This window comes from Leptonotus elevatus, chromosome 7 (genome assembly GCF_054856555.1).
Source record: "Leptonotus elevatus isolate MCC_2025b chromosome 7, RoL_Lele_1.0, whole genome shotgun sequence".
NCBI classification, from domain to species: Eukaryota; Metazoa; Chordata; class Actinopteri; order Syngnathiformes; family Syngnathidae; genus Leptonotus; species Leptonotus elevatus.
This window is the reverse complement of record NC_141245.1, coordinates 7,332,519-7,346,211: the sequence shown is the minus strand read 5'-3', so window position 1 is coordinate 7,346,211 and position 13,693 is coordinate 7,332,519. Positions and strand designations below refer to the sequence as shown.

The 13,693-nt window shown below is 40.2% G+C and overlaps 2 protein-coding genes across 4 annotated transcripts; one reads left to right on the top strand and one right to left on the bottom strand.

The window, feature by feature from the left end:
- Positions 1 to 43: 43 nt before the first annotated feature.
- Positions 44 to 6,578, bottom strand: pnkp (polynucleotide kinase 3'-phosphatase). 2 transcript variants are annotated; one of them, XM_086081120.1, is made up of 17 exons: positions 6,287 to 6,578; positions 5,967 to 6,013; positions 5,460 to 5,735; positions 5,081 to 5,392; positions 4,868 to 4,947; positions 4,729 to 4,786; positions 4,500 to 4,607; positions 4,134 to 4,205; positions 3,426 to 3,474; positions 3,110 to 3,180; positions 2,924 to 3,016; positions 2,649 to 2,745; positions 2,495 to 2,556; positions 2,269 to 2,378; positions 1,761 to 1,848; positions 1,611 to 1,678; positions 44 to 1,304 (listed from the first exon to the last, which is right to left on the bottom strand). In XM_086081120.1, the coding sequence occupies exons 1-17, from the start codon at positions 6,405 to 6,407 to the stop codon at positions 1,184 to 1,186; spliced, it is 1,833 nt and encodes a 610-aa protein (XP_085937246.1). In that variant the 5' UTR covers positions 6,408 to 6,578; the 3' UTR covers positions 44 to 1,183. The 2 variants fall into 2 exon arrangements, with proteins under 2 accessions (XP_085937246.1, XP_085937247.1); XM_086081121.1 differs by having other exon boundaries at positions 5,967 to 6,008; positions 6,287 to 6,571.
- Positions 6,382 to 13,257, top strand: LOC147170706 (TRPM8 channel-associated factor homolog). Of its 2 annotated transcripts, none has more exons than XM_086081118.1 (12): positions 6,382 to 6,539; positions 7,587 to 8,244; positions 9,019 to 9,235; positions 9,339 to 9,630; positions 9,736 to 10,037; positions 10,186 to 10,360; positions 10,454 to 10,548; positions 11,183 to 11,393; positions 11,787 to 12,023; positions 12,142 to 12,365; positions 12,450 to 12,563; positions 12,708 to 13,257. In XM_086081118.1, the coding sequence occupies exons 2-12, from the start codon at positions 7,604 to 7,606 to the stop codon at positions 12,948 to 12,950; spliced, it is 2,751 nt and encodes a 916-aa protein (XP_085937244.1). In that variant the 5' UTR covers positions 6,382 to 6,539; positions 7,587 to 7,603; the 3' UTR covers positions 12,951 to 13,257. The 2 variants fall into 2 exon arrangements, with proteins under 2 accessions (XP_085937244.1, XP_085937243.1); XM_086081117.1 differs by lacking the exon at positions 6,382 to 6,539 and adding an exon at positions 7,129 to 7,426.
- The last annotated feature ends 436 nt before the right edge of the window (positions 13,258 to 13,693 follow it).

Here is a 13,693-nt window from a genome sequence, read left to right as displayed (position 1 = left end):
TACATTTGTTATAAATGACCCCTACTGAATCACACACGCAGTGAACGTTTAAAGGATGTATTGGCTTTATTGTTTAGACTGCCAACCATAAACATTGCATATATTCAAACCAAGTTAAGCATTTCATAAATGTGAAGAAATCCATTCAGATAATTTTAGGGAAGCCAGCAACCATATAAAAGCCATGTTGTGTATGACTGACATTGTGGTAACAAAATCCGTACTCGCCATTGGCCCAGCATATGGAGAGTGGTGTCCAGTCTCTCACTTCCATGAAATAGGACCCCTGTCTCCAATAGGGTAATTTCAGTCGGACAAATCAGTGTGTATTGTGTAAAGTGGGCCTATATAACTTTAATTTGAGTGGTATTCTGATGAAAACATGCAACAGTCATGTTATTAAGAGACCTGGGAAACATTTCAAACTGTGAAAGATCTGTCTCCTTAAACCCAGACATTTAATAAAATGGTGAATCACAATTGACAAAAATACTGTACATAATTGTGTTGCACTGCACTCTAGCGGTACAATAATTAATCAATTAGTCAACTAATCAATAATCTAATCAACAACTGTTTTGATCATCAATTAATCATTTAGAGACCTTGTTTAACTTAAATTTCCCAAATACTCAGAATTTCAGTCTGTCTATTCTCCAATTTCTGTTGTCCTCTTTCAAAGCAGACCTATTATCTTTGTTTAATCAAAATAATACATTTGCAAACATCTACTTTGATTTTACATGTTTTCCTGATTTCTGACGCAGCGATGAATCAGTTTACATTGTGCATTTTCTCCACTGTCAATTTGAAATATTGTCCAGTTTTTAATAAAAGGATGGCATTTAAAACATTTTTAACCAATTCATTGATGAATTGAATTTTTTTTTTTTTAATCAATTATTGCAATAATTGTTCATTGCTGCCCTAATGTATTCTGGTTAATCAAAGTGTGACATCAAAACTCTTAAACAGCCAGGTTGACATACACAGTTTAAACAACAACATGAAGTTGCTCATTTTGCACACTTTACTAATAAACTTGTACAGGTGCATAAAAAAACCTTGCCATTTTTTTCTGTCTTGGCTTTCTGGCACAATGTCACCACTTATATTGTCACGGTTTACAATCATCATTCTTTTTGTGTGTGTGTGTGTGTGTCCGTAAACGTGTTCGGGACCGTCAACCTTCAGAGAACTGTCGGAATAAGATTTCTGATGGTCTGTCTTTAAAATTAGGGACAAAGTGGATGCTGAGAATCTCGGAGAATCCCTCAGAGAGAACAGGTGCCACAAAGTGTTTCCTGCTCAGAGAGGGAGAGGGAGAAGGGAGAGGGAGGGAAAAGAGGGAGGGAGGGAGGGAAAAGAGGGAGGGAAAAGAGGGAGGGAGGGAGGGAAAAGAGGGAGAGGGAGGGAGTGAGGGGGGGAGGGAATGAGGGAGTGAGGGGGGGAGGGAATGAGGGAGGGAGCGAGGGAGAGAGAGAGGGGGAGGGAAGGAGAGACAGACATTAGAAAGGACTCACATACTGCATGGTGTTAAATGTAACATGCAAACTCTAAACTGGACTAAAACAGAAAAAAGATCATTGTTCTTGGGTGGTGTTACTCACTTGTAACTTTGGAAAATCATGTCATTGACTTTCATATGTTTGCTGTCTGTGGGCGCCATCTCGCGGTACTGGTGACAACAATGCATCATGAAAGGAAATTTAGCTCTTTAATCAACACAACACGTGACAGTGCGGAAAGGTGAATCGTACTTTATTGTTGTGCTTGGCTTGCTCCAGAGTGGCTGAGAAGTGAAAACAGCGACAGGGCACACCAGCTGCCTTGGCTACATCCACATAACTGGAAAAGATCAAGAGAACCGCTGTTTACATAAACACAAAAGAAACAATTCAGTATAGGTCAATATATATATATAATATATATATATATATATATATAATATATATATATATATATAATATATATATATTTATAATATATACTATATATATAATGTATAATATATTTATAATATATATATATAATATATATTTATAATATATATAATATATATATATATAATTAATATATTTATAATATATATATATAATATATATTTATAATATATATAATATATATATATATAATATATATATATATATAATATATATATATATAATATATATATTTATAATATATATATTTATTATATATATATATATATTATATATATTATATATATATATATCGGTATTTTAAGAGAAATATATTGTGGGCTACCGTTTGCGAGATTCGGGGTCAGGGTTGGTGTTGTCTACGACGACGCCGCGACCTTCCTTAAGAGCACGCTCAGATGCCGCTACACAGTTCTGCCATGAACCAAGCGTGTCCTGACGAAGACACAAAAACGTCATCACGTAGCAGGAAAGACTTCAAATGTCCCACATGGCAGCAAATTCTTATGCCGTGTTTGCAGAATTGTGCAGCAGCTACAGTGGCTACTCACCCTGTTGACGTACACATAACCCTTTGGAATGACATGGGTGTGGAAGAATGTGGACTTGCCCGCTGCAAAAAATAAAATAAAATAAATTAAAGAGAGAGAAGCGATTTGGAGGATGCCATTGAGTGACACAGACACGTTGCACATAGAAACATACAAGCAGGGAAACCCACGGCCACAATGACTTCTGTCTTGCTGGAGGTGAGAGACGCAGACGGCGGGTCATACAGCCTGGCGCTGGAGTCCAGTTTTCTCTACAATTCACATTTCAGTTTCAAACACAAATCTAGACACAATTTGGATAGTGCAATATTTCTCTATATGGTGTGCCATGCAGCCAGTCAGGGAAGTCAAGTAACTCCAATACATTTTTATTCTTGCATCAAGGCTAAATGTTCCCATTTTTAAGATTACAGGACATTTTTCACTCACAGGGTCAAATTGTGGTAGATTATAAGCGGCGCTCTTCCAGCCTAGGAAGTATTCCTCAGGGGTGTGGAACTGCAGGCCCAGATTCAGAGCAAACTGCAGACGTGAACAATTGTTACAGTTGATCACTCACCTGTGCATGAATGATTTATTTAGGAAAAAGACTTGAAGACTACAAAGAGATCTAACCAGTCGGTCACTGCAGGAGAAGTCCTTCTTCTTCTTCCCCGGAGCCCAGTTCTCGGGTCTACCTGCAGCATCTGCAGGGCCAAATCACACGATATCTTTGTCTGCAGCTTACAGTACGATGATGACCTCACAATGGTTGAATATAATTTTGCTTTTTATTAGCACTTTGTATTGAGTCACATACGCAATATGGGAAGTTTTTTTTTTTTTGCTCCTGTGCTTCCCCTACATTTGTGAAATCTAATTTACCAATGTGGTAATAAATAGCGCACTGTAAATGTGCATTAGTAAACAAATACTTCCTATATAGACTCACCTCCTACATAAAAACTCTGTGTTTTGTCCACTGGAACCCCATCATTGGCCTAAATAGGAAAAACACAAAAGAATACAAGAAATAGAACTTCAAAATGCAAACACAAGCACATGCTAACTTGTAGAATGGTTTATGGGTAACATTTCAGGGTCAAGACTAGTGCTGTCCCTATCGAATATTTTTTAGAATCGATTAATCCATCTTCTATATTCAATCGATAAACCGACTAATTGCATTTATTTTAATTTTGCATTTAAGTGTATTACAAAAGCATTTTTTCCCAGATTACTGTTTATTAACTAGTGATTGGTGTTTATTTCGTACTTCAGATTCGTACAGTACAGTAATTAAAAAAGGGGGATTGGTTCAGTCATTGCTTTCCAAAGTAGAAATAAATGTTTGCAAATGTCTTATTTTGATTAAAACACAGAAGATAATCATTCTTCTTTCATGAAGGACTACAGAAATCCGTATACAATTACTATTGATATGGTGAAATCAGAGGATTTGGACAATTTTCAATTGAAAAATGGTGCCAAACGATTACTCGATCATTAAAATAGTTGTCGATTAACTTGATAACCAATTACTTGTTGATTAATCGATTAATTTTGACAGCTCTAGTCAAAACTGATCTGAGATGATGCAAGACATCGGTTTACTGTCAACTTCAGTTTTTCCACCCGAATGAGCTTGACTGTAATGTACCTTTTCACACAAGTGATTCCACATTCCCACTACCGGTTTCCTGTAGATTCCTGGACCAGCAGCTACAAACACCTTGAAACCAAAATCACAATCAGCTTTGTGGACACTAAAAAGAGAGATCACGTTTTGACTGCATTACCAATAAGAACATTGATGGCTGATTATGCATTATTTACTCAGCCTGCCAAAAATGTACATGCAACAACACTATTCCCAGTATAAAAGGTTTCATGACCAACCCTGGCACTGTCTTTGCAAACACAGAAGCTTTTAATGCATTCTCTTGAATTGGATCTCAAATGGTCATACAGTATTTGAGCCACAGTTGCGGAGCAACCATTTAAAAGTCATGGTCTTGACCCTTACTTGCACAGGCAACTGCAGCGTGGTGAGGATGTCCTCCACTTTCGATTTGAAGACTTCTGGTCTCAGTTTTCCTCTCGCAATCCCCATCTGGTTGGTGAAAAACACCACCTAGACCAAGAGAAAGGGGGTGGGGGTAACAAAGAAACACAAAAAGTGATAGCTTTAATAGCCTTGTCTATGCCTAATACAATAACAGTATGTCAATTTAAAATGATTTTGCTCCTCCCACCTTGTATCCTTTCTTGATTAAGCTGGCCAGCCGAGGTTGAATTTCAGGGTAGAGAATCCTGTTAATGATGCACAAAAATATGACAAAACATCCTCACACTTGATATGATACAAGAAACATTTGGACTTTAGGGACATACTTCCAGTCATCCGGTGCAGTGGGAAAGACTTTGCCTGATTTAGTGGTGATGATGCAGCCATCTATGTCAAAGCCAGCAATCTGAAGAGGAAGACATGCAAATATTACTAACGTCTACACTAACATTTGATAGCATGTGACATGGACGGTAGATGGCAGAAAATGTTATATATAAACATTTTCCTGATTTGACGGCAAAATCTCCAGTACCTACCTTGTCACTTCCTCTGACACCTGCTGAAGTGTAAAGCATGAGGTTGCCAATTTGCTGCCAAGTGCTCTTTACGCAGAGCGAGGGAGAAGAAGATGCAGGCTGGCTTGCTGTTGCTGCTGGGCTCCTCTTGTAACTCTCGTTCATGGCTGACTCTGCCAACTCCTGGAGCCGCCTGAGCTTTTCTTCCGCTCGTTTCTCGTTCTCATCTTCACTCGTCTCCTCCCGGTTACCTTCAGCAGAGGCCTCCTCATCTCCTCTGTGGCGCTTTGCATCGGGATGCCTTCTCTCTGGGCTAAGTGACCTTTTGGATGACTAGACAGATATGACAGTCACAAGTCTGCCTCTAAAATGCAGGTAAAAAGTAAACAGATTATGTTACCTTCATGGGAGATGTAGAAAAGAAATCCTTTATACTGCGCTTAGGTGGACTCAACGGTGACCCATTTTTGTTCCCGTTCTTCCCACCTTTTGTTTTGTTTGAACTGTTGAGCCCTCTTTGTATCATACTGGAAGCAGGTCGAGCTGAGCTCGAGGTGAAGCACACTTTAAATGGGTATTGCTGGTTTACCAGGTAGAGGGTACCCCCATGACTGAGTTTACCAGACTGGCCACGGCCAAGCTTCTCACCCTCCAGGAAACTGGGATTGGGGCCCAGCTGCGAAAGGATCACAATATTATATTGTGTTACAGATTTCATTGTATACTGTTAGCAAATGTACAACATGCAGGGTAGATCAAGGCAATACAATCAAATGTGTCATCACTTGACACCCGAGGAGAAAATAAATATGAACTGTTGTCTTACGAGAGGTGGAGGTTTTTAAAGAATAACAAAGCGACAACTGACTCCTTAATAGGGAGGGTACATAACTCTTTGTATTCATACCTGAGTGACAACCACATCCTGGTCTGCAAAGCAAGCCACCACCTTCACTGAAACAAACAATGACTGTCACAACTACGCAAAATCACACACATACAAAATAAAAGCCAATGATATTTTCAAATATGTTACGTCATGTTAAATGTAAACAAATGCCAAGCTTGTGGAACTGGTTGACAAAAACAACAACAACATAATTACAGGCCACAATAATTAATACTGTATTGTGTTTCATAACATTAACAAACACATAAATGATGTGTGTAATCTTCAAATAGATTATGTAACATAATTTATTTGAAGAGAGTGCGTGTTATCTTCACCTTGGTGTCTTGAGCACTTTTTGTCAACGACTCCTGTGTCGGGACCCCGACCCAGCAGCACGGCTCGTCCATCCTGCAGAAGGATCTGAGCGCCAGATGAACTAGCCAAAAGGCACGACATTTCAGAAACCTAGCTTCGAAATGAGAACTGAAGTCTCGTAGATCTGGACGACAACGTTCTTATTTTAACTTTCAACTGTGTTTTTTCCCCCAACCGAACTTGAGTCTAAACTCTGCGTAGCTAGGGCATGAGGTAGGGTTTGTTTGTTAGATTTATCGGTCCTTCACGATAATAGGACCTCCCTGAAACGTATTCAGTTGTAAGGTTCCGACCACGCTAAAGGTTTATGGGATTCCAAGAAGATTAACTATTGTTTGGTTTACATTTTTTTCTTACGAGTCACTTGTTATACATATTTAAACGATACCCTGTATTTGTTTGTGTCAAACGGCACGGTGTGTGTGTGTTTTTTTTAACTACCCATAGAGATTCTCACTTCCGTTGAGATGTGTCAAACTTAAATATGACTGAGTGACTTCATAACATTCTCTTTAATGGAGAAAACAGAACGAACAAGCAAAGACGAATCAATTAACTCAGCAAGTTGATACTTGTTTTGAGTAGTTTTATGTTTTCCTTTTTGTTTGCAAATACTTAATTTTAAGCGTTTAACATTAAAAGCAGCTATATTTAATAATTTTGGTGACACACGAACTACATCTGACATATATACCCTAATTCATTGACTCAACTAGGAAGTATAACTGTTTTGGTCCCAGCTGTCAGAGAGGAATTATTTTAACAAGACTCTACTCTGTGTTGATGCAGCGCTACCTGCAGGTTGGGCTTTTTACACATTTCGTATTTGGACTACCTCGGTAGAATTGACTTTGTTTGCCTAACATTAAAATGAGACTGGATTATCAAGTTCCCCGGGGCGTGGCCCTTGAAGAGAATCCAGATCAAACTCGAAGAATCCTGACAGACATGGTATCATCCAATAGTGCTTGTTCCTGATTGTTATCAAAAACACTCAGTGGGTTAGTCTCACTTGACGTCCCGCCTCTATTGTACTTCTTTAGTACTGTGCAGCACAGTACAGGTACACACTTGCAATTCCTGCAGCTGCAAGGTCTCAGGTAAATATGTGAGTTTTTGAGAATGTGTGGACTTTGGTGTCATCTGGTAGAGAAATACTAAATTAGTTATCTGAAATGGTTCTGGTACAATATGTTTGACTAATCTATGATATATAATTTTGTAATTAAATTTTTTTTTTGTCATTGAAATTAATTGCAGATATTCATCTTTACGCCATGGCCACCCAACAAAGTCCCAAAGAGGGAGCCTTTTTGTCCCTGATGAGAGGTTTGAGAGAGCTGGACCTCCGTGGCTCTAATGTTCCCAGTGCCCTCCTGCTGACTGGAGAACATGCGTTTCCTTTGGTGTTGAACAGCCAAGGCCAGGTCATGATGGCGGCCTCCAAGTATGGCTCTGGAAGAATTGTGGTCCTGGGACATGAAGGGTACTTGACAACATTTGCTGCTCTTGTAGAAAACGCAGTGACTTGGCTGAGAGGAGATAGCTCACGCAACCTGCCAGTGGGGGTCAACAAGAGTGTTGAAGCAGTGGCTGATAATCTCAGCAGATCCAAAATCCAAACTAAAATTGTGGGTAAATTCCAAAAGAATCAGGAGCTGGGTGTGTATGTGACAGACGCCCACAGCCTGACTACAGACGGGAAGGACCTGGTGGCATTTCTGAAAAACGGCGGAGGGGTGTTGATTGGAGGCCAAGCATGGAGTTGGGCCGGAGACCACCCAAAGGAAAACGCCCTGCTTGAGTTTGTAGGGAATAAAGTGTGTGGTGTGGCCGGGATCTACATCTCGGAACACCCGGGTGAAGCTGAATTGCTGCCTGTCTACCCTCAGATTCCAGCCTCATGGATGCGTGTGGTGTATGTACTGTCAATTATTTTTGTTTTTAAATAGTAAAATGTATTCTACACTGCATCTCTTACTCTACATTCACAGTATTGTGAATAGTACCATTACATTTTGCACCTCTCCAGTCTGCTTATACTTTTACAATTATGATTTTTGTTTCAATGCCTCTATCAAATTATCCTTGATCTTTGCAGTTTATATTTGTAAGTGAAATAGTACATACAGTGTATGCTCAGAGCTTGACCGACACATACATTTGTTGCACTATATATACTTCTGCTGTGCATGTGCTCTGCTTTGTTTTAATGAGCTACTTAAATACTAAGTCAACCCAAAAATCTTCTTTACAATAATATATTGTATGTGCCCCCACTATTCTAAATGTGATACTCTGATTAATATTGCGTTTGTGGAATATGAGTTAAGTGGCAAAATCCACACGTTCTTATCAATGTCAGGGAGCGGCCATTTTGCCACTTGCTGTCGACTGAAAATGACATCATAGTTGCTCACGGCTCAGCTTCAGAAAACAGGTGATCTGAGATTAGTCGTTACGTTACCTGAGCCCTGAGCAACTGTGATGTCATTTTCAGGTGACAACAAATGGCAAAATGGTCGCCCCCTGAGATGGAAAAAAGGGTGGATTTTGCTGCTGAACTCATATTTTGTAAACGCAATATCAATTAGGGTGACGCGCTTAAACTAGTGGGGCTGCATAGAACATATTGATGCAAAGATAATTTTGGGGTTGGCTACTCATTTAATTCATTGTTCTTGAAATACAGACTGGGCAATGAGTTTAAGGACGATATGGAGTTCTTACTTCAAGGGGTATCTGAGTTTGACATTACTGGAGGCGCGATTGCTTCTGAGATTCTGATTCATGGACGGCTCGCCTTCCCTATCGGAACGACAGAAGATGCACGGCCATTTTTGGCAGGCTCATATTATGGGCTTGGCCGAGTTATTGCTGTGAGCCATGAATCATATATAGCACGAGAGGTAACGTTAAGAAAAACTTTGATCATGTCAGTGTATTGTATTTTACATTTCAAATCGAGTTGTGTGCTGATCTGCCAAATGTCAATTGTTTGGTTCATCACAGGAGCTGGCTTCATTTTGGACCAACGCCATTCACTGGTTGGATGCAGGGCGGCGAGGCACTGTTGGCGTCCTGCAACATAACGCCCTCGACGTTCTGAAGAAATCTGGGTTTAAGTGTGAGAAGAGCGACTTCAGGAATGACCTGAGTGTGTTTGTTTGTTCAGCGTACAGCGACAAACATGCGCAAGAGATCCAGAACTTTGTGGCGGAGGGAGGAGGTCTGCTGATTGGTGGCCATGCTTGGTACTGGGCACAGGTGCACAAGGGCGATAACACCTTGACAGATTTCGCAGGTAATAAATGCCACCACAACTGTGATTAAGTTCTTTCCAGCACCTATTGAGGTCATCTATATGATTCTTGCTGAGCATCCTAATGGACACAGGCTGTAATTACAGGCAACAAGATCCTGAACAAAATGGGCTTAAGTTTGTTGGGTGAAACCATTCGGGGTGGTAAATATAAAACCCGTGCGCCCAGTGAAGCTGCCAAAGACGCTTACCACTTCTGTCACCTTCTACAACGCTTTGCTGCTCATGTAACGGAGGGAGACGATCTTAGCAAGCATGAAGAGCAATCCCTGAAAAAGCTTGGCAAGGACTGTTCCGCCTTCTTACAAATGGAAGCGTATGACCACTGTTCATACTCTCAGGTCTTGTCCACCCTTATGCACGTCCTGAAGAAATCTGGCATCCCTCAGGTAGGTAGACCACTTAAAGAAAAGTTCAGTGGACCAATCAGGTCTTTGCTTGCTGATGTTATCGATATAATCACATACTGTAAATGGATAGCCCTTTCATGCACTACATTTAACCACCACTCCAATGTTATTATTATTTTTTGTTTAGGTGTGTGACACCTGCCCAGTGAAAACTCCCAAAGACCATCTCCTGCTCAACGTGGGTGCAGAGGTATATAAGGTTTGCCCCAATCCTGACAGCCTGTTCCCTTACCTCATCAAGGACAACCCCTTGATGCCTGTTGTCTATAATCACAGGATCCCGGTGAATGTCAACACAGCAGGTAAGGCCCTATTGTTTGACCATTTGAAGGTTCAACCTACGTACAGTGCTATATTACTATATATTGACGTGATTGTTTCTGTTTATGTGTCAGAAAATGAAGAGTGGATCAGTACTGGGCTCTATCTTTCTCATGGTATGAAGACCTATATAGCAATGCCTGCGAAGATTGTCAACAAGGGATGGAAGGTAATCCAATTCTTATTTTGATTGATTGTTTTTCTATTCATGCTCAATCTGTTCCCATGGCGCAGTGCCCAAATCACTTTAATCTAGTAATATAATGAGCTTGAATCGATTGAATTTGGGTTGTTTTCCAGGTATACCAGCACTGTAAAAATGGGTCCAATATAGCCCAAATTGGGTCAAAAAGGGACCAACAAAAAATTTTGGGTTATTCAATTGACCTAAAAAGTTGTGTCAAATGAATAATTTACAAAACAAGCCAAAAATAGGCTGCTTTGTGGATAAATTTTTTCATTCTTTTAATTTAATAATTGTATAAATTTAATTAACTCAAAAAAGTTGGGTCGGTCCATTTTTTTCAGTGTGAGAACTCCCACAATCCAAAAAAACATACATGTTGTGTTAAGGGAAGACTCTAATTTGTCCATACTTATGAATGTGAGTTTGTGTAAATGGTTGTTTATGTCCTGCTATTAGTTGGCAACTAGTCAAAAGAGTAGCCTGCCTTTCACCCAAAGTCAGTTTGGTTAAGCTCCAGCTCACCCTCAACCCTGATAATGATAAGCTAATTCTAAAAAAATTCATCACACATTGTTTCAGAATATTTACTCAAAAAGTCTTTTTTGTTCCACCACAGGTCCAAATCGGTTGTCAGACAGATTATCTTAAGGCTGCCGAGCTGAAGAGAGCACCCAGTGTTCATCAGCAATTTCCCATTGACAGTGAGATGATGCAGGTGTGGAACTTGTGGGGAGGTCTCATCTACTTGGTGGCCCCACCTAAAACCCAAGTGGGAGGGGTTGAGATCATAGTGCAGGTAGCTGTGCCGGCACCTTATTATAAATCTGGTGAGTATGATTGTGATTGATCTTGTCTGACTTTTTTTTTTTTTTTTTTTTTGGTCTGCTTTTGCGTCCTTATGCTGTTAATGAAGCGTGTCGTAAACGTAATTTGTAGACTTTAGCAGAGAAAATCTTTCATGTCCAGAAAAAATATGGTTTTCATTCAAATTAAATTGGACCCATTTCTATGACACGACTTTCCAATTGACACTAAGAAATTGCAATTTGTTTACACAATAATAATGGCTATTTGGAGGCAGCCATGCCTACATCCAAGGTGATAAATATTTCACAGTTTTTCCTCCAAGTCCATTTGGCAGCCATAGTTAAACCATAAGCCAGTTTAAAAATGTTCAACCGCGTTTGCAAACATACTATTTATCTCTCTGCTCTTTTCAGGTGTGACAACACCAGCCGATTGGGCCATGCTACGAACAGCCCCTTCCCCTTGGGCAGAATTGGAGTTTGAAAATATTGTACTCACTGTGCCGTCAGATGTCATTAGGAATCTGGATCGACCAGATTTGCTGGCAGCACGCTGGGACGCGATCATGAAAGGAGTTGCTGATCTTGCGGCAAAGCCGCACACATTTCCTCGCAAAGAACGCTTTGTCACAGATGTGCAGATTTCTCATGGTATGTTCAGTATGCCCAGAGGAAAACAATTTGGAAAATAACTTTATGGAATTGAACGATGTTGACGAGTGAATTCAGAAAAACATCCTGGACAGTCCTTGTTTTCCTCACTCTTCAGGTTGGATGCACGCCGGATACCCCGTCATGATGCACAAGGCCTCGGCAGACGGACTGGTCAACCTTGAGCATATCAAGACGAAAGGCATTTGGGGCCCGATTCACGAGCTCGGACACAACCAGCAGAGAGACTGCTGGGAGCTCCGGCCACACACCACAGAGGGCACATGCAACCTTTGGTCAGTGTACATCCATGAGGAGGTGTTAGGGATCAAAAGGGAAAAGGTGAACTCATTTTTCGTCTTTGGCTGGGCCCTATGATAGGATTATGACGTTTTTAACATTTACACCTTTGGTTCTTCAATACAGGCTCATGGAGATATGACTTCAGAAAAAAGAAAGAGTCGATTGGAGGAATTTGTAAAAGGGGGCAGGCAACTCAACAAGTGGGAGGTGTGGTTGGCTCTTGAAACATACTTGCAGGTGAGAGACAGTAAAGAAACAGGGATCTCATGTTGTAAAACTCACATTTCTAAAAGAATAAAAAGGCCCATGTAACTGTGAGGCCGTAACACACCTGTTACACCTTATGATACTGATGATTGTAACATGTGGCCTTTCAAATAGCTCCAGGAAAGATTTGGCTGGGATGCCTTGAAGAAGGTGTTTGCTGCTTACCACAAGATAAACAACTGTCCAAAAGAGAACAACGGCAAGATGAACCTGTACGCGGAGACTTTCTCCAAAACTGTGGGAATGAACCTGTGTGGATTCTTCAAGGCCTGGAGCTGGCCCATTGACAGGGCAACTGAGGACAAACTTGCCAACCTTCCCACCTGGGCGGACCATCCCATGGTCCGGTTTGGTTGAATATGCGACTGCTATTGATTGAAATGCAGAGAGCTACTTTGTTGAATGTGTCAATATCTGTTTTTCTATGCCATTAAGCTGATTCTGTATATTTTGCCATGCGTATGGGTGTTGCACTTTTCTTATTTTTCTTATACTGCATGGGTAGCTAAACAAGGGAGTTTTGGGTTTGTTGAAAACCTTAGGCGTAATGATGCAATAGTGGATAACCTCGTCGGTTTAAAATATATTTGAATGTATTGTGTGCATATTTAAATGCCTCGTTTTTGCTGTCAACAGAAAGAGGATCAATAAACATTTACATAAACATTTGTTTCTTCATTTTAGAAGTACGAAATGTATGAGTAAAAATTTGTATGATTTTAAATGTAAGATTGCTGAATAGTCACCTAAATTTTTGATGTTTTTGTCAGAAATATTGTCTAAACTTCATCAAGGCTATTTTTTTTTAAAGGGATGTTCAATCAGAATAATACCCTGCGATTGGCTGGCAACCAGTGCCTGAAGCCAGCTGGGATAGGCTCCAGCAACCTGCAACCCTTGTGAGGATAAGCGGTTACGAAAATGAATGGGTGGCTGTTCAATACCACCTTTTTTGAGATGCAGTACGATACTCTTGAGTAGTCACCGATACCAAGTACCAATACCACTAGTAGTTTTGATATATAAAATTTCCTACCCAAAAAAAACAATGATAAAAAAAAGACTGGAAAGACAGGAACTATAAATGAGAAGAATACAAA